This window comes from Leptopilina boulardi, unplaced genomic scaffold (genome assembly GCF_019393585.1).
Source record: "Leptopilina boulardi isolate dan_hultmark-lab unplaced genomic scaffold, ZJU_Lbou_2.1 LbouV2_300, whole genome shotgun sequence".
Classification (NCBI taxonomy): Eukaryota; Metazoa; Arthropoda; class Insecta; order Hymenoptera; family Figitidae; genus Leptopilina; species Leptopilina boulardi.
The window spans coordinates 627,386-652,011 of NW_026137864.1; the positions used below are offsets into that span (position 1 = coordinate 627,386).

The 24,626-nt window shown below is 23.5% G+C and overlaps 1 protein-coding gene across 2 annotated transcripts; it reads right to left on the minus strand.

Annotated features, from left to right (window-relative positions):
- Window positions 1-2,476: 2,476 nt before the first annotated feature.
- LOC127282558 (piwi-like protein Siwi) lies at window positions 2,477-24,579 on the minus strand. 2 transcript variants are annotated; one of them, XM_051306868.1, is made up of 11 exons: window positions 24,487-24,579; window positions 21,356-21,453; window positions 21,092-21,325; window positions 17,599-17,682; window positions 11,751-11,962; window positions 11,462-11,653; window positions 11,112-11,282; window positions 9,526-9,802; window positions 8,221-8,567; window positions 7,227-7,635; window positions 2,477-3,574 (listed from the first exon to the last, which is right to left on the minus strand). In XM_051306868.1, the coding sequence occupies exons 2-11, from the start codon at window positions 21,447-21,449 to the stop codon at window positions 2,925-2,927; spliced, it is 2,670 nt and encodes an 889-aa protein (XP_051162825.1). In that variant the 5' UTR covers window positions 21,450-21,453; window positions 24,487-24,579; the 3' UTR covers window positions 2,477-2,924. The 2 variants fall into 2 exon arrangements, with proteins under 2 accessions (XP_051162825.1, XP_051162824.1); XM_051306867.1 differs by having other exon boundaries at window positions 21,092-21,453.
- Window positions 24,580-24,626: the final 47 nt, after the last annotated feature.

Here is a 24,626-nt window from a genome sequence, read left to right on the forward strand (position 1 = left end):
CATCAAGCAATAATTAAGAAGCTTTTTAATCATATTAAAGAAAAACTTGAGTAAAATGAAATTTTCCAAAAATCATTTCTTTTGTAATATGAATTTTCTTTGCCGTGAAATAAATGTTAAATATTTGAAAGTTTTTTTTATTTTTTTTTTTGACTCGATTTCTGCAAAAAAAAAAAAAAATTAATTTTAACAGCTTTATTCAGGGTAGCAACAAGTATGAGAAAATTTTTATAAGAAAAATTTGGGCACTTTTTTTTTGAAAAAATAATAAATTATCTTACCTATTTTCAGGCCTCGGTTCGACTTTAAGGAGCAAAAATAAGTCGTTTTAGTCGATTTTATTATTGTCTAAAATTGATTTATTTCTAAAAATTTCAACTATAAATCTTCCAAAGTTCAATTATTATTTTTTAATAATTTTAATATTTGTTTGAAAATTCTATTATTTTAAAAAAAAATTTCAAATAAAATTCTCCAAAATTAAATTGTTAACAAAAAAAAATTTTTTTGTTAGAAATTTGTCCTAATTAATTAAAATTCTTATTAAGAATTTACTAAAATTGATTTAATATCTAATAACATTAATTATTTAAAGTATAATACTTATTAACTATTTAAATTTAATTAAAATAAAAAAATCGACTTTTTTTGGAGAAGAATAATTCTATATTAATTCTCTTATTATTCTATTCTAATATTATCAAGAAATATTATTTTTAATATTTCTGAATCAAAGATGTAAATTTTTAAAATTTTAATTAATTAAGACAAATTTCTAAAAAATAATTCTAACAACAATTCAATTCAAGAGAATTTATTTTAAACTTTTTTAAATAAATGAATTTTTAAGAAATATTAATATTATTAAAAATAATTGAATTGAATTGAAAATTTTCAATTGAAAAATGCTTTCAGATAATTGAATTTTTTATTATTTCAGAAAGTTTTATATGAAAAATTTTAGAAGGTTTTAAATTTAAATTTTCAAAGATTTACACAATTCATATTCTTGAAAATAATTGAACTTTAATGCCCTTTGATGGTTTTAAAACCGTGGGATATTTTTGATGCAAATAAATAAAATAAAAAAAATTTCAAGCGATTTTTAGTTGGAATTTTTTGTGATTTATTTTTTATGGAAAATTTATTAGAATTGACAGACAAAAATTGAAATTCAAATATTTTTAATTGAAAAATGCTTTCAGAATTCAAATAATTGAATCAGGGTGTCTAACAAAGATTGAGAAAAAAATTCCGTGACTTTTCCCTGACTTTTTAATAAACTTATTTCTGCTTTCTTTAGACAAAAATATTGTTACTGACATATTTAACAATAAATTAATTTTTAATGGTAATAACAAATGGTAATAAAAACCATTCAAATTTTTTTAGATTAAAAAATTTTTAAATTCACAAAAAATTTTAATTTTTGTAGAAATTTACAGAAATTTCCTGACTTTTCCCTGACCGTTAGATACCCTGTAAATTTTTGAAAAATATAAAAATCATTAAAAATAATTGAATTTTAAAAGATTTTATTAAATTTCAAACAAAAATTAAATTTTACACAATTGAAAATAATTTATCAAATAATTTAAAAAATTTTGAAAATAATGTACTTCAAGTGATATTTAATTGAAATTTTTTGGTGATTTTTGTAGCTGAAAATTTTATTAGAAATTACAGACGAAAAATTGAATTTCAAAAGTTTTTAATTGAAAAATAATTTTAAATAATTGAATTTTTGAAGAATATTATAAAAATTGTTTAAAATCGTTAAATTTTAGAATAGTTACAGTTCATAGTTTTAGAAATAATTAAATTTTATAGAAGGTTTTAAATAGAAATTTTTAAAAATAATTTTATTCTGATTTTGAATTGGAAATTTTTGTTGTTGAAGATTAAAAATTAGAGACAAAAATTAAACATTAAAATTTTTTAATTAAAAATGATTTCAGTTTTTGAATTTTCAAAGAATATCATATAATCATTAAAAAAAATAATTGAATTTTGTAAAAATTATAATTAAAATTATTACATTTCAGAAAGTTTTAGATGGAAAATTTTAAAAAAAATATTTAATTCTAAAAGGTTTTATATTGCAATTTTTGGTAATTTTATTTGATTTTTTTAAAAACTGTAAACAATTGTTGAATTTCATAAAAAATTTTAATTGTAAAATAATTTAAGATAATTGAATTTATAAAAAATTTCATTAAAATTATTGAAAATATTTAATTTAGAAAAAAAGTTTTAGTTAAAAATTTGTTAATTAATTGAAATAAACAAGAATTGAAGAAGATCTGAATTGTATACCAAAAAAGACGTATTTTGTTTAAAAATTTTGTAAAATAATATTAAAAAAAAGTTAGAGCAAGTCGTATAATCTGATTTTTAATAAAAAAATAAAAAATAGGTACTTACTGCAAAAAAAAAAACTGAAAAATAGTTGTAGGAAAAAGAACAAAGAAATTCATTACAAAAAAAAAAAATATATTTTATTTGTAAGGTAAAATTAAATCACCATTTTTAATACAAATATATATCTTTTACATTAGTCTTTTAAATACTAAAAGTTATTTTACTTTCGTTTCTTATCATTTTCTATTTTACGAAAGTACATTCATTTTTGTTCTATTTATTTTTAAATCAAAAAATAAATTTTCTCCCTCTTTCATAATTAACTTTTCGTAAAGATTTTAAACTTTACTTTTTTTAACAAATAAACTAAAAAAAAATAGAAATAAAATAAATTCGTTTTAAATGTAATAACGAATTAATATAAATAAAAATTATCTTGGTAAACAATGAATACTAAAGAAAAACTGAAATTTTTTTTGTCTTAAAATTTAAGCAAGCAACAATTGAAATTTAAAAAATACCCTTTGGTAAAGATTAATGAACAGAGAAATCAAGATTTTGCTTTAGAGGAAGTAAAGCAATTCGGCAAGTGATTCCGATGGGGTCTGGTGTATAAATTGACTAACTAAAAATGCCAATTTATGCGCATAATGGCATGGTGCTGGTACTCGAACGGTTTTACTCGTGTTGTAATACAGGTGAGTTAATTTAAAGGTGAACCTTTGGAGCATCTCAGGCCTTAATTTATTTTCATCTAAAATAACATTATAATAAGTTGGCGTTATTGTGCCAACATTAGCCTTTGCAGATACCAAAAAGAAATCATATTTATCCGGATCTGTGATAACGTCATCGACAATTGTTCCTGGATTTGGGTTATTTTTTTGTAAAAAGAAGCGACTATTAATTCTTTTTGTAACAATAACATAAGTTAGAGCAGCGAGTGGCATATTGTTTTCGGCGTACACTCTCTTCAGCATACCTTGAATTCGATTGACTTCAACTTTAGTTACCTGATTGAGTTGGCCTTCGCCAACTCCATCGCGAAACATAAAAATACGATGGGGAAGTTTCCCGTTCATTTTTAAATAACTATTGAGAGCTTTATTGATTTGATCTGCTAGAGTATCACATATTTCTTCACCTTTTTTGTGTTCACTGACGGCACTATAGTAACGAGTGCAATCAGGATTTATCGACGCAATTGTGGCGCCTGAAAATTAAAATACGACTTTTTTAAATATATATTAAAAATAATAGGGTGTCTATGATGCAATTCCACGCTAAATACGAAGTTTTATCTGCAATTGCATCTCCGATTTTTTTGAACCTTTTTTTTTTTTCTTTTAGTACTAATTGAAACTAGCTTTTATGATTTTTTTCAAATTTTTTTTAGCAAGCCGTTTTCGAGATATGAATTTTAAAAAATTTCAGAATTTATCCACGATCGGATTAAGCTTAAAATTTTCCATTTCGTAAAAGGAAGTAAATTTTTTTTTTGAAAAAAAAAAATCGATCAGTACGTCAATTGAGAAAAATTAAAATTCATTAAAATTCTGAAATTTTTAAAAAAAATTCATATCTCGAAAACGGCTTGTTAAAAAAATTTTTAAAAAACCATAAAAGCTAGTTTCAATTAGTAATTTTAATTAGTAATAAAAAAAAGTCGGAAATGCAATTACGAATGGATTTCGAAGTTGATGTGGAATACATCATAGAAAAACCGGGAAAAAACCGGAAATTCAAATTGACCGGAAAAACCGTGAATTTTTCTTACAATGTACAATAAAAAAAAAAATGTATTTCAAATAATCACCTCCATAAAGTTGGCGTCGACATTTAGCGTTGAAAATTATTTTTCACGAAATTAAAAAAATAAAAAATCTTTTTTTAAAAAGATTTTGGGTCAACATAATACCTTAAAAAATATTTTTCAAGGCATTATTTCGAGCAAAAATTTTTTTGAAAAAAATAATTTGACATTTTTGATCTTGTAAAAAACAATTTTCGGCGCTGAACGTCAACGCCAACTTCATGGAGGTAAATAATGGATTATTTTGACTAATCAAATGAATATATTTACATGAACACAATAATTTTTATTTGAATTAAATAAACTTAATTTGAATCAATAATTTCTGTATTTGAAATAAATACCATTTAATTGATTCAAATAATAATTATTTAATGCAAATACTTATTTATTTGATATAATAGTCAAGTAACCGATTATTTAAATCAAATAAATTATTTTCTTACATTCCTTTGCTTATATTAATTTAGCGAATACAAAATTATAGATTATTTTTTCTATAAATAATTGCATTGCACCAAGCTTTCAGTCATGTTAGAGCAAATTTCAAAAAATTTAAATTCATTCTAATTCTAATCAACCATTAATTGAAAATTCAATTTATCCAAATTTGAATCTATTTAATTTTGAATTCATCCAAGTATCCATTTTTAAGTAACCCCTATTTGCCCCACCCTGCGGTGGTTTATACCCCAGTTTATTTTTTTTCTGAATTTTAAATATCTAAACGTGAGGGGAATCGCTTTATATGTAAAAAAACAAATGACAAATTATTATCAAAATAGTTGAAATAGGTAAATAGTAAATTCAGTTGTATAATCAATAAATACGCGTCTGATGAAAAAATTAAATAAAAAAAAAATTTGATGATTTAAACCAAAAATTCTATGAAATTTTTATGATTTTATGAACTAAATTGAAATTCCACATTTTCCAGATATGTTTTTTCTCTTAAATTTTGTCAAATATTTAAAAATAACATTTTTACACTACAATATTCATCAGTAAAATTAAAACGAAATTTTAAAAAATTATTGTCAAATATACGATGCTGAAGTACGCAATGTTTATGATAAACGATTTTTAAATTCATTTTAGCGTTTAAGGTATCACATCGGCACTAATCGGAGTCAAAAGTTTGTAGCTTGCATTACTACTTCCCGCACTATACTTTCGCCCTCAACTCCCTATACTCTCAGCCCATACTGTACCTACTTCTACAAATACACTCGTACACGTATACCCCACACTAGCAGCGATTGGAAGGAGTAGGAGGTTTGACAACGTCGCTATAAGTCTCGCTTTGACTACTGTGGACTACTGTCTCTCTCTAACTAATGTTACCATCCTGCGATGTTGCCACATCAAAGTGGCGGGTGTGCTATATATTGCAAATGACGTAATGAAATAGAATTTTTAATTTATAATTACAAATAAACGGCACGGTAAATTATAAATTTCTTTGTATATTCTAGTTCCAAATTTATTCGTGAATTCAACATTACTTTTTGAAAAAAATTTATAGAAAACTTCTGATGATATTTATGAAAATGTACTTCTCCCCCATACATTAGTCCCGTCTCCCATGCAAAATAAGCAACTTTGATTGCTAATATCTCTGGTTTCGTAGGGCGAAAATTCTTCATATTTTGCAAATTTGTCAAGAATGATAATAAGAACATATGATAAAATTTTCAAGAAAATTTATAGAAAACGGTTTTACCGATGTGATACCTTAAGTGATTGAATTTTAGATTGTCGCGTGAAATTTATTCAATTATTATTTAATAATTTTTTTTAATTGTAAAATTATAAAAAATTGTTCTGAAAGAGATTTATTCCTCTCATTTTCCTTGACATTTTAAAAAAAAGTAGACTTCAATCCGATTATTAGAACGGAAGATATAGCAGTTTTAAATTTTTTGTTATTATTGCAAATCTTGTAAACTAACGAATATTTTAAGCTGCAATTTACGTTAAAGATTAGTCTTACTATATATAACAAAATTCCAAAGTTTCATTGCAATCGGTTAACCTACTCCGAAAAAATCAAAATCTCACCTGCACGGAAAAAATTTTGGTGCACCGGTTGTACTGGTTAGTTAAAAAAATTTTGTACTTTAAAAACGGACATCAGTTATCCCGGTTTGGTGCAACCTATGTCCCGTACAGTGCGTCTGATGTCCCTTTCAGCGCTTCTGACACGCCAAATCAGGATAACAGTTGCCCGCAACCCATAGTACAACAGTTTAGAGCTGTGCAAAATCGAATATTCGATTCGAGCCCAAGTTAATTCTTATGGAGCGGTTCGAATTTTAAAAACTTGCACAGCTCTACAACAGTTCTACCGTAGAATGCGCATCTGATGCACCAAAAAACCTGATAAATCCATATTTTCTTATTTCGAGAAATTCAAACAAATGACTTTCCACACATAACCACTAGAGTTAATTTTAAAATAAAAAATTTATAATAATTTATTTCTATAACAATGTTTTTATATTCAAGACGTTATGTTTCTAATTATTGAACTTTGTCATAATTGAGTGATTTACAGGTTTTGGTAATTTTTTCTAATATAAAACATACAAATTGTAAATCATCTTGGTTATGTCAATAAGTTTTTAAATAAAAAATTTGTTATTAATAAATTTTTTTTCTTAAATTTAACAGTGACAGATCGATTTGTGAGGTCCTTAAAATATTAAATTTATGGTTATCTCCATTTTTTTGAAAAATGGATTTATCAAGTTTTGAAAATTTGCTCCTCAATTATACCCCTAGTAAACAATTGACAATTTTTAAATAATTATTTCTCCTACTTAATTAAATGAAATTAATTTTGCAATTAGTAGATTTCAACCTGTTTTAATTAGGAGTATAATTTAAAAAACTTACCCATATATTATATAAGGCGATTAAAAAATAATTCTAAAATAATATTATTATAGAATATTGTGGGATAATTATTAAAAACAGCAGTGGCTTTAAATGAAATATATAAAATTTAAAAAAAAACCAATTAAATTTAAATTATAAGAAGAAATCTTACCATAATCATAACCACTTTTTGATGTATCGTGACATACATCAAAACCAATTACCATAACGTCATTAGAGGGTAAAGGAACTCTCCATGGAACACCTCCAATTTTGCAATTCATCTGTATTACAACGTTTGTCATGATTGATAATGCATTTCTGCGATTAATTGTTGCTTCCTTTATGACTTGCGATGGAACCGGTCGATCGACGCAACATTTTTGCTTAATTGCAGAGTAACGATTCGCAGCCGCACTTGATACAACGCAAAATATCATTTGCGGTGTTGTTTTGCTCATTATATTTTCAATCATATTCACGTAAGTTACAGGATTGTCGTTCTCCAAAGGAACACATTGAGGTTTTCCAATTGTGAATTTCATTCCTTTTGATGCTTTTAGCATCAAATCAAGCAATGTCTAAAGAAGAAAATAAAAAAAAAGGTTAATTTACTTCTTTTTTTTTTAATTAAAAAAATTCTTTATTAATCAAACACAGATGTAGTTAAAAATTTGTTAAATAATTGAAATAAAGAAGATCTGAATCTGCATTGAATACTAAAAAAAACGTATTTTGTTTACAAATTTGTTTAAAAATGTAAAAAAAAAATTCGAAAAATTCTTATTTTTTAAAAATAAGTCGAAAAAAAATTGTATTTTTGAAAAAAAATCGTATAATCCAAGGCCTGTTAAAGCTGTAAAAAATAGTTTTCGCAGATTTCTGTTGTTAAAAATTATTATGAAAAATAATTGAATTTCGGAAGAGTTATAGTTGAAATTATTAAATTTTAGGTTTGAAATTAAATTTTTTGAAAATAATTAAATTTCAATTGATTTTGAATTAAAATTTTCGGTAATTTTTGTTTTTTTTTTTGTTAATTTTAAACAATTATTAATTTTAAAAAAAATTTAATTGAAATAAATTCGGTTTATAGAAAAAAAATTTGAATGTAGAAATAAATAAATTTTGAAATAAAAAAAATATATATAATATAAAATTTTTACCGGAATGCTTTTGGAATATTTCGGATGTAATATGAACCAATTGTTCAAAACTCCTTGCGATACAATTGGTTTCATTGATTGTAGTGCTCGTGTCCAGTCATCAGTTCTTTCGACAGCCCCACCTCCAAAATGAACTTCTTCTGGTGGCATTTGTCGACCATTTACCGGTACTAATTCTCTACCAAGAGAAAGTCCCCACTGTTTCCATTGATCGCTTGTTTTCTCATTTTGTGAAATTCTTTGATTAAATGACAAAAGTTTTTGAATTCGCACACTTGGCTCTGAGCATGTGTATTTTGCCACTTCTTTCATTAATTGAAAATTGTTTCTCATCTGATCAGTTAAACCTATTCAATCATAAAAAAAAAAACAATAATTACGTGAACTATTTTATTAAATATTTTTAAAAAATAAATAAAGTAAATTAGGGTCAGTTGGGGTAAATTGAAACAGTAGTTATTTCAGTTAAATAAACATTTTTTTAAATAAATACAGCCTCAAACCTTGAACCTTAGATCACCTCCAACAAGGTTTAAGGCCGTATTTATTTAAAATTTTTTTTATTTAACCCTTTCAGGGGCACATTATTCTAAGCATACAAATTTTTGTTTCATTATATTTTTAAAAAGTCGTCCGCCATATTGGATCCGCCATTTTGAATTTTGAAAAACTGACCTCAGATTAGTAATCAGGGACCCCAAAAACCCCCGAGTAAAGATTTTCAAAGTCGTAGCACTTCGCGTTTACAAATAGCTGAATTAATTATTTAAAAAATGCATATTTTTCAGATTGATGGAATAATATTAAGTTAACAATAATAAATTATTCATAAACAATATTATAGATTCGTTATATTATATCCTTAGAATCTAAAAATAAGAAATATATGATTATTATTAGATAAATATACCGGAAATACCAAAAATACAACAAAAAAGGTGGGACGTATACGTCCCACTGCCCCTGAAAGGGTTAACTGAAATAACTACTGTTTCGATTTACCCCAATTGACTCTATAGATTATAATTTTAAATTTAGTTAATATATTTTATAATTATTTTTAAATATTATTAACTATTACTATTATTTTTGAAAAATATAACTCAAAAATTGATTTTCAAAAAATATTAAAATTTTATTTAAATAATTTTTCAACTTGTGAGTTTGTCTTTTTTTTTTAAAAAAAAATTACTAATAGAATGAAAAAAATTGATTAATTTCACTTTATACACTATAAATGTGGAAATAAGTCACATTAAAAAAAAAAAAAATTCGAGAATAGTTGAAATTAAAAAAAAAATTTACCTGTGGTACGGCACAATTGAGGTACCAAATAAATTAATTCCGGCATTCCCGACCTTCTTTGACGAGCATTAGCTTTCGATACTAACATAGGTTGTGTCATATTTATGTTTTTGATTTGATATCGTTGTTCCAAATATTGTGCATAAGTTATCCTTTCTCCATTTTTTTCAAAACTGTGTCCAGGATTTACATTAAAATCAATATCGTCAACACGATACGTACGATCCGTGTACGTTGTCAATACGACAGTTCCAATTACTTCATTTTTAAAATCTCGCTAAAAATACATAAATTTAATGTCATAATGAATAATCCACAGTAAATATCTAATTATAATTAATTAATCATTTTATTTTTTGCAATTTCAAATATAAATCGATTAGAAATTGCAAAATTAAATTCAAATCTTCTTCTCGATTATTCAGTAAAAAAAAAATAATTGTTTTGAAAAAAAAAACTAAAATTTTATCCAAAAATATTCAAAATTCCATTTTTAATTAATTTAGATAATTTTCCCCAAGTGGAGATATATAAAGTAAAAAAAATTGTATTATTTTCAAAAAAAACATGAATTTATCAAAATTGTTCATCGGTTAAAAATTTATTGTTAGTACAAATTTCCATCAATTTTAATTTAAAAAATAGTGGCAGAATTTATTGATTAAATTTGTAATAGATCTAAATTTAAATTCAATCCAATTCTAATTGGCTTTAATTTAAAAAATTTATTTATTTTTGAACTCTCATAACTTCCTTAAAAATGCATCAATTGTAAAAGTTTTTTTTTCTTCAAAATTTGTGTTTTTAACTAAACTTTTCAAAATTTTCATCAAAAAAAAAAAAGAAAAAAAAGTTATAAAATTAAAACTATATTTTTCGTAATTTAAAAGTTAAAATCTTGTTCTTAAAACTGTTTTTATATCCTTCGATTTTTTTTTAAATATTTAAAAAAAACTATTTCCTTTTACAAAAATTTTAAGTCTGATTTGGTAATTGCAAAATAATTTTTTCAATATTTTCGGAATTTTTTTAAAAATATCTCCGACTTTTTTTGTACTACAAACTTTTATGTATTTTGATGCGCTAATTACAAAAATGATAGTGAAATTTTGAAAATTCTGAAAATATTGAAAGACTCATTTGCCCACAAGCAGACCAGGCTTAAAATTTTTATAAAAGGAAGTAGTTTTTTTGAAAATTAAAAAAAAAGAAATCGAAGAATACCAACAGTTTTAAAAACCATATTTTAACGTTTAAATTACAAAAAATATAGTAAATTTTAATTTTTATAATTTTTTACATGAAATTTTTAAAAAGTTCAGATCAAAACATACATTTAAAAAAAAAAAAAAACCTAAAAATTGAGGCCTTTATAAGAACGTTATGAGCATTCAAAAATAAAAAATCATTAAAATTTTTAAATTTTGAAAAATTCATATCTCGTAAACGGATGGATGAAAAAATTTGAAAAAATCTCCCATGTAAAATTTCGGTCCCGGCTTTTTCCCGATTGAAATTTTCCCCGGTTTGGTGGTCACACTGTAATCACATATTATAGAAATAGTACATTTTTGATTAATTCATACCTGAAAATCACGGCTATTTCTTTGACGGCATTCCGCGAGAATATCATAAACAGTTTGTTGTCGCATAACTTTACCAACAATTTCAGCACACATGAGTGTACTATTTTCATGTTGGCGAATCGAAGTTAAATATCCGGGCCATACTTCCAATTGATATTGAGGAATAACAATCTGTAAAAATAATTCAAAATTAAAAAGAAACCATATCAAATTTATTTTTCAAATAGTATTATTTTAAGCAAATTATTCATTTTTGCAATTCTTTAAAAATAAATATATAAAAATTTGAAAAACTAATATTAAAAAAAGCATTAAAAAAAAAAGAAAGAACAAATTAAAATTATACATACCGTTTGTTTAGGATCAAAATAATTCCTTCCAATCAGTTGTAATTTTAAATTTTCCAAAGCACGACGTGAAAGTAAATTGAATAATTGTATATATCCATAATCGGCTTTATTTAACAAAGAGGCAACATGACGAATTTTTATATGCACAATTTTGCTCTCATCTTCCGTGTGAGTTACGGTATACTCAAGAGGCTGTAAAAAAGAAAGAAAAAGTATATTATTAAAAAATATTTATATAATCTATAAAATATGTAAAAAAAAAAAATAAAATCTATAGCAATTAAATTACGTTTTTTATTTCATTTATTGTAGTCAATACAGATCCATCAAAAATGTTGGGTATAAAAGGCGAATCTAAAATTCTATTAAATAAACGTCTTTTGACAAATGTACGATCCTCCTCTGGTGAAAAATCAACTCTATATTGATGTAGCGCCCAATTTGTAGTTGTGTTAAATTTAAAATAATTTGTTTCTAATTTCACAAGTGCACCGTATGTTCCTGAAAACAAAAATAATTGTAATTTTATATTTACTGACCAATTAAATGGCTCTAATACAAAAAATAATAAATTCTTTCATAAAGAGTAAAACTATTAAATATATTTAATAATAATTCATTTTAATCTATATTAATAAAATCAGACTTTTGTCTGTACATTGCTCCAAATTAATTTTTTCTTGCATAGTTTATCATTTTAAGTAGTAAAGATAACAAATATGCCATAAATAAAAATTCTGTCTGTCTGTCTATCTGTCTGTCTGTCTGTCGTCAATATTTTGTACCGGCACAACTTTAAAACGGCTCAACCGATTGAGGTGAAACTTGGCAGTGTATTCAGTCTTAACGTAACTTAAAATCTTAGCCATATTTGATTAAAAAATATTAACATGAACGAAAGTTATGACATTTTTTCAAAAAATTTAAAAAAATCAAAAAAATGCAAATTTTTTATTTTTTGTCAGATTGATTTGAAACTATTTGTACCTAATTTTTTCACATAAATACAATCAATTTTTTTATTAAATTAAGTAAATAGTCTGAATTTAAAAGTCTAAATCAAATTTTTGAATTTCCAATTTTTTTAATAACATTGTAATATAAGAATTCGTTATGTTCAACTTTTTATAAGTAAAACAATAATGTTTTTAGTCTGTTGGGTATTAAACGCAATCTTAGCTGCACACCAATGAAAAATATTAATTTAAACAAAAATATGACACTTTCAAAAAATTTAAAAAATTTAACATTTTTTATTTTTTGATAATTCTTTACTAAACGTTCTTTATTTAAAATTTTGTGACCAATTAAGTATGCTTTTAACAAGAAATTTTAAGAATTTTAATTTAAGAATTTTATCAGAATTTTAAAATTAATAATTGCAAATCTGAATATGAAATCAGATATTGTAAAAATAAAAAATCGAAAATTACTTTTTTACTCTTTGAAATTAACAATTATTATATTTAAATTATTATTATTATTATTGAACACGTATAGTTGGATGTAATTATAAATTTCAAAATTTATTAAATCTAAATATTATAACCGTCGAAGACGGGTGCGACAGCTAGTTCACTATATAGTGAATTTCAACTAATATTTATATTAAGGGGAAATCGGACAGTCTTAAACAAAAGTAAGTCCTAATGCATTATTTCGATTTTTAAAATAGAAAATACAAATTTTAGTGTAATTTTTTCAGACGAAATGTGTAGAATTATATTTTAAACAAAATGAGTCATTGAAAATTGAAATTGGATGTAAATTAAAAAAAAAATTGACATTTTGAAACGATTGTCTGTTTGAACTCAACTTCTGAACAAAATTACACTAAAATATGTGTTTTCTATTTCAAAAATCGAAATAATGCATTTAGACTAACTTTTCTTCCAACTGTCTGTCCCAGGGTGGCCACTATTTTTAGAATTTTTGCCTCACGGTTTTCTCCCGGTAGAAATTAAGAGATTTCTCCCTGTTATAAAATACATTTTTTCTGTACACAAATCTATTATATTTATGTAATATGCAATTGTAAAAAATAATGAACACCAAAAGCACTCTATGAAAATTTATAAAATTTAAGTTTTATGAAGTACATTGAAATAAAATATAACAAATTTTATTAAGTATAGTAGACATTTTAGTAAACATTTTTCAATTTAAGGAAAACGAGTAAAAATGGGAAATATTGATACAAAAAATAATATACTTTTGAAAATATTTTTCAGTCTTTAAGAAATGTATTTCAAATTTTAGTAAATATTTACGAACTGCAACATAATTTATAGTAATCATACAAAATCTTTACTGAGATTTAATATATTTTATATCATTTTTTTTTTCAGTTTGACACATTTTCCCTAAATTGAAAAGTATTTACGAAATTTTGTTATATATTTTCTTTCAGTGTAGAATTAAAAAATGTTGTATTATTGTGAGAAATAAAAATAGCTAATTTTTGTTGATGGTATATGAGCAATTCCAAGTGAAATTGAGGGGTCTCTATCCTCCGATTCCTTCTATACTACGTTTTTGGGTAGAGGTTATGGGTCCAATTGAGTAAATAAAATTTTGAAAAAAATATTCATTATTTTTCGAGATATTTGCATTAAAAAATTAGTGCAACTTTTTTTTCAATTACTCATAACTTTTTCACTTTTAGTCCTAGAAAAAAGTTTTCTAAACGTTTTTTACTCAGAAAATATTGAAGTTTAAGAAAAAAAATTAATTTTGAAAAATTTAAAGTTTTTAATTTATTTATTTATTAAAAAAATAAAATTTGTTTTTAATTTTTGAACTTATTATCGGGCTCCGTTTATTTAGCGGGGGTTTCCTACCATCTCGGCACGGTATTTTTCAGTCTTTCTCTAAATAACATTTTATAATTACTTTTCGATTTTTAGTAATACTTAATATTCTTTTTTTGACACAGAATTAGATTAAACGTAGTATATAGAAGGAATCTGAAGATAGACCCTTCAATCTAACGTGGAATTGCTTATATATTTTACATAATTAACACGAAATTTTAGATGGTTAAAAGTTGAACAATTTTCAAATAATTGCGCGAATCACAAAACCCATAAAATCTCCCAGATTAATTTTTCAGTCCCGGCTTTCTCCCAGTTGGCTGGCCACCCTGCTATCCTATTCCTCCTTAATACTTATACTGATAATAATTTTACTTCTTTCTAGATAATAATATTTATTTCATAATGATTTCTTAAAAAGAAATTAAATTTTTAATATAATCAATCAATTAAGTATATTTCACCTAAAGGCGTTGCGGTTTATTTTTTGAGAAAAATATTAAAATTCGTAATAATCATTTTTTATATCCGTACAATTCATTTTTGACAATTATTTAATAAAACTATATATATATGTATATGTAATTGTTTTAAATTTATTTAAAGATAAGTTGCACAGAAAACAGGTTAATTTTATAGCTTAGCCTTCGGATTAACTTTAAGAAGCAAAAAAAGTGTTTTAGTCAATTTACATTTAAAAAAAAAAACTCGAAAAGTCGATTTTTTTATTTTAACTAAATTTAATTAGTTGATTAATATTTTAACTTTGTATAAATAATGTTATTATTTATTACATTCTTTTTATTAATTCCTTAACCCCTTGGCAGTCGATGACGTGTATACACGTCATGAAATAAATGGGCTCAAACTGTCGATGACGTGTATATGTACACGCAAGCAGATTTATGGCTAGATAAACAGATATATTTGTCCCAAAATTGTTACTCGGGAGTTTTCGGGGTCGCTGATTACGAATCTGATGTCATTTTTTGAAAATTTAAAATGGCGGACGACTTTTTCAACAATTCATCAGATTCACTTAAAACTTGTTACTCCGGGGTTTTCGGGTCGATTACCCGATTACCCAGAAAACCCTCAAGTAACAAGTTTTTCTACAAGAGGCCATTTAAACAACAAGAAGAAGAAGGAGTAACATAAGTATTAAGTCAATCCGATGAATTTTTTGAAAAAGTCGTCCACCATATTGAATTTTCAAAATCTGATGCGAGATTTGCAATCAGCAACCTCAAATATAGTAGTATACTCGTTTGCACAAATTTTAGTTTTTCAAAAAGTTAGTGACATTTGGGGCCCACTTATGGGATTTAGGTCTCAACTGCGAAGGGGTTAATGAGAATGATTTCTTCATATTATCATTTTTATTCATTACTAATTTTTTTAAATTTGCAGAAAAAACAATTGTAAAACTTTTGTAATAAGTACACAATGGAGAAAATAAATCAAATAAAATCTAATAAAAATAATTCTATAAGAATATTATCAAGAAAATGTATTTCTAATATTTCAGAATCGAACTAATCTAAATTTTCAAAATTTTAGTTAAAATACGACAAATTTCTAAAAAAAAATTCTTTAAATTACATTTTAAAAATTTTTTGAAGTCTGATTTAAGCAATTTATTCGAATTTAAAATTTTTTCATATTTTTTAGTTTTAATGGTTAAAAAAAATTTAGCAAAATTATTAAGTTTTACAAATTTTTAAGTTACATTTTAAATTTGAAATAAATTTTCTGCAAATTTAAACTTTTGTAGTGTTTTTTTTTAAATTTCCTACAACAATTCAAATTTTGGAGTTTTTATTTGAAACTTTTTTTTAAATAATTGAATTTTTAAAGAAATATTAAAATTATTAAAAATAATTTAATTTTGTAAGAATTAACGTTAAAACTTTTAGAAATAATTGAATTTTCGAGGATTTATAAATCAGATTTTTAAAAATATTTGAACTTCAGGTAATTTTTGATTGAAATTATCGGTGATTTTTGTTGTTGAAGAATATTAATAAAAAAAGATTAAAAATAATTTAATTTCAGAAAAGTTAAAATTTTCGATGATTTCTGTTGTTAAAAAAATTTATTAGAAATTATAGACGAAAATTGAGTTTCAAATTTTTCATTTGAAAAATGTTTTCAGATAATTGAATTTTTGAAGAATATTATAAAAATCATTAAAAATAGGGGTAAATGGGGACAAAATCCCCCTAACTATATTACTGTATTATGGGATGAAAAAACTTGAAAAAAATTTGTAATATATAATTATATGAACCAATTGAAATTTTTTTATTTTTATTTTTTTTTATTTCAGTATTTTGTCTCGCATTTGAAAAAAAACAGACTTAAAAATCATACCATATTTTTTTCTTATTCCTTTTGACACCCATAACAGAAATTTACTTGAATTTTCGACTTTTGTTAATTTGGTTAATAATGACATGCTGTCCCCATTTACCCCAATAATTTGAAAACTGAGGGTAAATGGGGACAGCTTGTCATTATTAACCAAATTGATAAAAATCAAAAATTCAAGTGAATTTCTGTTATAGGAGTCATAAGGAATAAGAAAAAAATTTGGTTTGATTTTTAAGTCTGTTTTCTTTGAAATGCTCGACAAAATACTGAAACAGTTTGACTTTGATTTTCAAGTTTTTATGCATTGAGCGATAACTTTTTTTTATCTTGCTGCCAATTATCAAGATAAAAGCTTGGCAATACTCAGAACCTCTTGTAGGTGATCTGAGGTTAAAATATTGACGTTGAACTTCATTTTAAAACTGTAAATTAAGCTCCAACACCTCTTATCCCCATTTACCCTAACTGACACTATATTATTTGAAATTATTAAATTTCATAAAGTTTTAGATGGAAAATTTAAAAAAAAAACATTGAATTTTTGAATTAAAAATTTTGAGAATAATTGAATTACAATTAATATTTAATTAAAATTTTTGCGATAATTTTATTTGCTGATTTTTTTAATGTTAAAAAAAATTATTAAATCATAACATTTTTAATTGAAAAATATTTTTAGATAATTGAATTTGTGAAGAATTTCATTAAAATTTTTGAAAATAATTAATTATGTATTGCATATTAAAAAAAGACATGTTTTGCTTAAAAATTTTGTAAAAAAAAAAATGTTAAAAAAATTAGAAAAAATCGCATTTTATTAAAATAAGTCGAAAAAAGTCTTACAATCCGAGGCTTGAAAACTGTAAAAATTCAATAATAAACACAGAAATAACATACCTATAGATGTTTTTTTTAAAAAAAAACCATAAAAATAAGTACTGTTAAACATACCTGTTTTAATTTTTATATGATCAGGTCGTGTTCGCAAAATTTCAGGCTTTTCGAATTTCTTTCTACCTGCATCTCCTGAAGGTCCTTTTTATTTATGAAAATAAAAAAAAAATTATTTTTATAACATGATTACAACATTTTATATTTTGAATAAGTATTTTTTTTTTAATTTTAAACAAAATGCATTAGAGTAAATGTACTAATTACGGCACGATTCGAGTCAAAATACCTTTGAAATAGAAAATTCGACATTTCTATTGTATAAAGTCAATTGAAGACTTGAGGCATTTCATATGAGATTACGTGGTCATGTCTCAGATTTTTCTCAAAATTCGGTAAATTGTAGTGATAGTGGTGCTAAATAAGTGTACAAATTTTGAATTTGAAATTTTTAATATTTTTCGAGATATTTACAATAACAAATTTGAGCAATATTTTTTTGCTTTACTTATAACTTTTTTCCTATTAAAAATAGAGAAAAATGTAGTTGTAAATGTTTTTTACGCAGAAGACCTTAAACTTTTTTAAAAAAATATTAATTTTTAAACAATTTGTTAAAAAAATAAAATTTGTTTATAACTTTTAAACATGTTCTCTCTCATTTAGAAGCCTGAAAAAAATCATGAATATTGTTTAAGTCATAATAAATTTATGGCTAAATTTTTGAGATGGCATTATTTTTTGTTTTCGAAATATTAATTAATTAACTAACAAAAGTTAATAAAAAATGAAATATTTTACGAACAAATAAAATTAGAGTAATTTTAAGAACATCATTAGAATGCTTATCAAAATCCGCATCCAACGAGCCCTATATGAACTATTTCTAAAAAATGGATGTTAAATTAATAATAATTAATAAAATTTATTTAAATAATTAATAACATTTGAATACCATTTGGAAGACCATCTAATTCTGTATCAAAAAAAGAATATTTAGTATTACCAAGAATCAAAAATTAATTATAAAATGTTATTTAGAAAAAGACTGAAAAATACCATGCCGAGTAGGTAGCCAGCCCCCTCCAACTTGTGTCGTAGGGTGCTGAAACCTCAATTTTCAATAAACATCTGTTAATAATTTAGATTTGTTAAAAATGTTATTTACACTGGTTTTATTTAAAACAGAATTAAATGATTTTCCAAATAAAAAAAGAATTGACGGTTTATCTTTATTTCCTTAAATGTTATTAATTATTTAAATAATTTTTATTATTAATTATTAATTGAACATCCGTTTATTAGAAATTTATCATATAGGGCTCGTTGGATGCGGATTTTGATAAGCATTCTAATGATGTTCTTAAAATTACTCTAATTTTATTTGTTCGTAAAATATTTCATTTTTTATTAACTTTTGTTAGTTAATTAATTAATATTTCGAAAACAAAAAATAATGCCATCTCAAAAATTTAGCCATCAATTTATTATGACTTAAACAATATTCGGGTCAAACCATTATATTTCGAATGAAGTCGTCGCTGACTAATTTTTAAAAATTATAATACTTTGCAGGAATGATTTTGAAGTTATCAAGATCACGAAATGAAAAGAATTTTATTAAAATTTTAATTATTTATTGCAAAATATGAATTTAAAGTATATGAGGTGCTGAAAACTGTCAATTTTTTAGCCATTAGAAAATATGCAAAAAAAACAGAATTTACCATAAAAATAAAAAAAAATTGTTGTAATTTACTAAGAATGAATAAATTTATCATTATCAATTGATATAATTATTTAAATATGTGAAATAATATATAAAATATGATTTTCAAGTTCGCCTGTCAAATAACCTAAATTTGCAAATTTCATCTATTAAGTGTGAGAAAGAGAAGTTATTTAATTTGAAAAAACCTTACCAAATATAAAGTACCTCCACTTAATTAATTAAGTTTAAACTTTTCACAATTTTTATCAGGTTAATACATGTAGTTCTTTAAGGACGAAGTTAGGTTTTATTGGTTAAAAATTTTGAACTAACTTCAATTTTATAAAAATCACATGGATTAACCTGATAAAAATTGTGAAAAATTTAAACATAATTATCTCAAAAAGTATCTTCGGGACCAAAGCGAATTTTTTTCCAGTGTGTGTAGTTAGTGATCAATTAGATATTGCCCAAGTTTTGTAATTTTTCAGTTTTCTCCAAGAAAGTTATTTACATTTGAAAATAGTGAAAATAAGCAAAGTGCCAATTTTTATTGCTTTTTATTTCACATTTATGAATAAAAAAGGAAAAAAGTGCTAAGAAAAACTAAAAGTTAGTCACAGGTACTTTATATTTGGTAAGGTTTTTTCAAATTAAATAACTTCTCTTTCTCACACTTAATAGATGAAATTTGCAAATTTAGGTTATTTGACAGGCGAACTTGAAAATCATATTTTATATATTATTTCACATATTTAAATAATTATATCAATTGATAATGATAAATTTATTCATTCTTAGTAAATTACAACAATTTTTTTTTATTTTTATGGTAAATTCTGTTTTTTTTGCATATTTTCTAATGGCTAAAAAATTGACAGTTTTCAGCACCTCATATACTTTAAATTCATATTTTGCAATAAATAATTAAAATTTTAATAAAATTCTTTTCATTTCGTGATCTTGATAACTTCAAAATCATTCCTGCAAAGTATTATAATTTTTAAAAATTAGTCAGCGACGACTTGATTCGAAATATAATGGTTTGACCCATTCATGATTTTTTTCGCGCTTCTAAATGTTTAAAAGTTATAAACAAATTTTATTTTTTTAACAAATTGTTTAAAAATTAATATTTTTTTAAAAAAGTTTAAGGTCTTCTGCATAAAAAACATTTACAACATTTTTCTCTATTTTTAATAGGAAAAAAGTTATAAGTAAAGCAAAAAAATATTGCTCAAATTTGTTATTGTAAATATCTCGAAAAATATTAAAAATTTCAAATTCAAAATTTGTACACTTATTTAGCACCACTATCACTACAATTTACCGAATTTTTGAGAAAAATCCGAGACATGACCCCGTATTCTCATATGAAATGCCTCACTTATTAAACTTAAAGCTTATGTTATTTAGATATTAAAAAAAATTAACTTTATAAAAATTGATTATTTAAACAAATATGAAAAATTAAAATTAATACCGTAATTTTTTTATTATGGCGCGTTTGTATCAGTTTCGGTGTATCAATTTCGGTGACCAAAATTATGTGTATTTTGAAGATACTTTGCCCGCCGTAATTGAAGCCAATGGAAATCTTACAAATGTTTCAATTACGGCGAGAAAAAAAATTTGATCTTGAATAATTAAATAAATAATTGTTTAAATATGCATCTTTATAAGTAATTGTATAAAAAAAAAGATTAAAATAATTGTTTTTAATCATTTTGCAACAGTTATATTAAATATAATAGTAATAATAGTTATTTTTTATGAACGCGCCGTAATTGGTACATTTACCCTATTAGAAAATTTATTATTTTTTTTCTTAAAAATACTTACCAATTGAGAGTTGTGCCACCTGTTTAGATAAATCTGCATCTCTTGGAGATGATTTTGCATCACCAGAGCCACGTTCCGCAGGTTTTTGTGGCTGTTGCTGTTGTTTTTGTGGCTGTTGTTGTTGTGGCTGCTGTTGTTTTTGTTGCCAGGCTGGTCGTGGTTGCTGCTGCTGTGGTTGTTGCTGTTGTTGTTGTCGTGGTTGCTGCTGCTGTTGTTGTGGTTGTTGCTGTCGTGGTTGTTGTTGTTGTTGACGCTGAGATTGTTGTTGTTGTTGTCGTGATTGTTGTTGCTGTGATTGAGATTGCCCTCTTCCTTTTGCTTCACCTCTACCCCTACCCCTACCTCTATTATCAGCCATGATTCTTGAAAAAAAAAATAAATAAAATTCCCCTATTTCAGTGTTGGTACGATTTCTCTCGAAAATAATTTCATGACTTTTCCAGGCCATAATACAATATTTTTTCATACTCCAAAAAAAGTACGGTTCATATAAAATAATGTTTCAAACAATATTTCAATAAAAGTGTGAGCAATTTTATTTTTTTTAACAATTTTGATGTTGCTAAAGTCCACAATGTTTATATATGATAAACGATTAGAAGAAAAATATAATATTAAAAATTATAAAATAGTTTATTTAAAAAAATATTTTTTTTACAATTTGTTAATTAATAAACATTACAAAGCAATATTTACAGGCAAAAATTTATAAAAATTTTTCATTCTAAAAAATTATTTCTTTAAAAATCGTTTTTTTTTTGAGATCGAAAATTATAAAATTTTGTATCTAAAAATGTTTTTTTTTGTATAGTTTATAAATTAATAAAAATTTCAAGAATGCTGAGTCTCCCTTAAATAGAATTCTAATTGAAATTGATAAATAAAATTTTAATAATTTTCGCACTATGTACCTATTTTCTTTTATTATATATGTGTCATAGTCACAAGATTTAGTAAAGTAAAAATTTTTATAAGCTTATACATACAATTTATTTGGATGAGAATTTAATGAGTATCTTGGGTCTGATTTTTCGGGAAAATGAGACGCCTTGGGACTAATCTGGAGGACTAGTTGTAAAACATATGGCCAAAAAATATGTTTCTAGGAATTTGGTAAGCATCTGCAAGATGCATGATTTTTTCGAGAAAAAAATAATTTTTCTTTCTTTTTCTAAATTTAATAATCAATAAACAAAAAAAAAAAAAAAAAATTTATATGAAAATTTAGTAAAATTTATTTTTAATATTAATTATAAAAATTTTTAAATGAGAATTGAAAAATTTTGCTAAAAAAAAAATGTGAATAAATAAAAATTTGAAAAAAAAATAATTTAAAAAATGCAAAAATTGTATAAATTACTAATTTTTCAATTTAAATTTACGAGAACAATTTTTCGTTATTCCTATTTTTATTAAAAATTTATTTTAATTACTTCAAATAAATATTAATATTTTTAATAATAATAATAATAATAATAATAATAATAATAATTTACTAATACATAAATAATATTATAAACATTTATTAATTAAAATATTTTTTTTAACTTTATTATTGTTTTATTATTATTAAATATAATTATAATTGCTTTCGTATTTTATTAAGTTTGTAGGTGTATTTTTTATGAATGAAATAATTTTATTCGAACATAATTTTATATTTATTAAATTTAGTAACGTGTATAATAAAATACCATAGACAGAAATAATAACAACAATAATTATATGAATTTGAATTTAAAAACAAAAAAAGTTTAAGGAAAAAATAAACAAGAAAAAAGTACGAAATTTTTAGAGAAATGATAGAAAATGAAAAATTAGAAGAAATTAAATGAAAAATAGAGAATTATAGGAATATAAAAAAAAAGAAATTGAAAAAAATAAAAAAAGAAAGCGGGAATTTATTTTAAAGAAAAGGAAATGCAATGTTGAAAAAAATAAAAAGAGAATTTTAAAATTATCAAAAAAAAAAAAAAAAAAGGATTTTGTAGAAAAAAATAAAAATTTTAGCCTAGTTTATAAAAATAATGAAATAAATAAATTTTCTCAATTCCCAAAACAAGTAAATTTTATAGGAAAAAGTAAAAAAAACAAAAATTTGAAAAAATAAAAAGAAAATCAAAAATATAAGTAGAAATTCATACAAAAGAAAAATTAGAATTATCTATAATTTTAAGAATGTCAAAGAAAAAAAAAAAAAAAAATTTGAAGCAAATAATTATTAATTCATTGCATAAAATTTTTCACTTTGATATACACAGCGAGTTAAAGAAGTGATAAAATTTTAGTTGACGCGACGTTTTTTTTTTAAATATGTATCAAATACTTCGTAGAAATTTGCTCTGCAATCTCTAAACCTCATTCTCACTTTCAAATTAGAAAGACTAATTCCTCAACGATATTTCATTCAGAGATTAAATTACACTGATAAAATATTATACACCTATAAATTATGTAGGTATAAGTATTTTGCTAGGGTTTTTTTCAAACAAAACAAAAAAAAAAAACCTCTGCCTACTATTTTCAATATACTCTTTTATCATTGTGATCATTTTTTTTTTGTTTAGATTCCCAGATAATTGAAATATAAACACAGATAACCTTGAGCATGCCTCAACATGTTTCTATAATCCTACCCAAAAAAATACTTTTGAAAAATTAATTTTTTTAACGAAAAATACATTATATAAAATTTGAATGAAAGTTGTTATTGAAAAAAATTACAAAATATACGTAATATTCTTTCAAAATAATTTTTAGTGAAAAAAAAAAAATTTTTTTCTTAGTTTAAAATACAATTTTATATATTTATAATTAATTTAATAAATACTATTAATAATATCCCTATGGACTGTGGGGAAAGTTTTAAAAAAAAATAAAGGTTTTTACAATAAATGACTACTTAAAAAAAAATCCAAATACCTGAATTTTATTATCAGAATTATTAGCAAAATTTGAGTTTTCCGTAAAAATAAAAGAACACGTGTAAAATAAATAAATTTTAGGAAAAAAGCATATAACTAAATTTCATAGCAAAATCAGTAAAAGAAAAAATTGCATAGCGTTTTTATTAATGAATGAAAGAACACGTGTTTCTTAAAAAATAAATTACATCATTTACACGGGCACTATTTTTGTCACTTGTCTTATATGTAAAATTTTTAAATAAATAGGGGCTAATAAAGTTTGTAAATAATTCTAGAAAAATCGACATATTTTTTTCAATTTCACATATAGTTTTATAGTTAGTATTTTACGAGAAAAAAAACCGGTAGAGTAAATTTGTCTCAGAGCTTTTAAATATATTGCCGCAAAGTTATAAATTGAATATTATAATTAATTATTTTTTACTTTATTTCAAAAAGTAATAAATTAAATTTAATTGCATTACTTACTTTTTTTTCTCTCTGCTTTATGTAAATTTGACCATTTCACTCAAGATGTGCACAATTCTACGTTCTACGTATTAATGAAAATGACTGTGTGTGGTGTGCTTGTTGCAGCACGATGCATGAAGATATGCGCATGCGCAGTT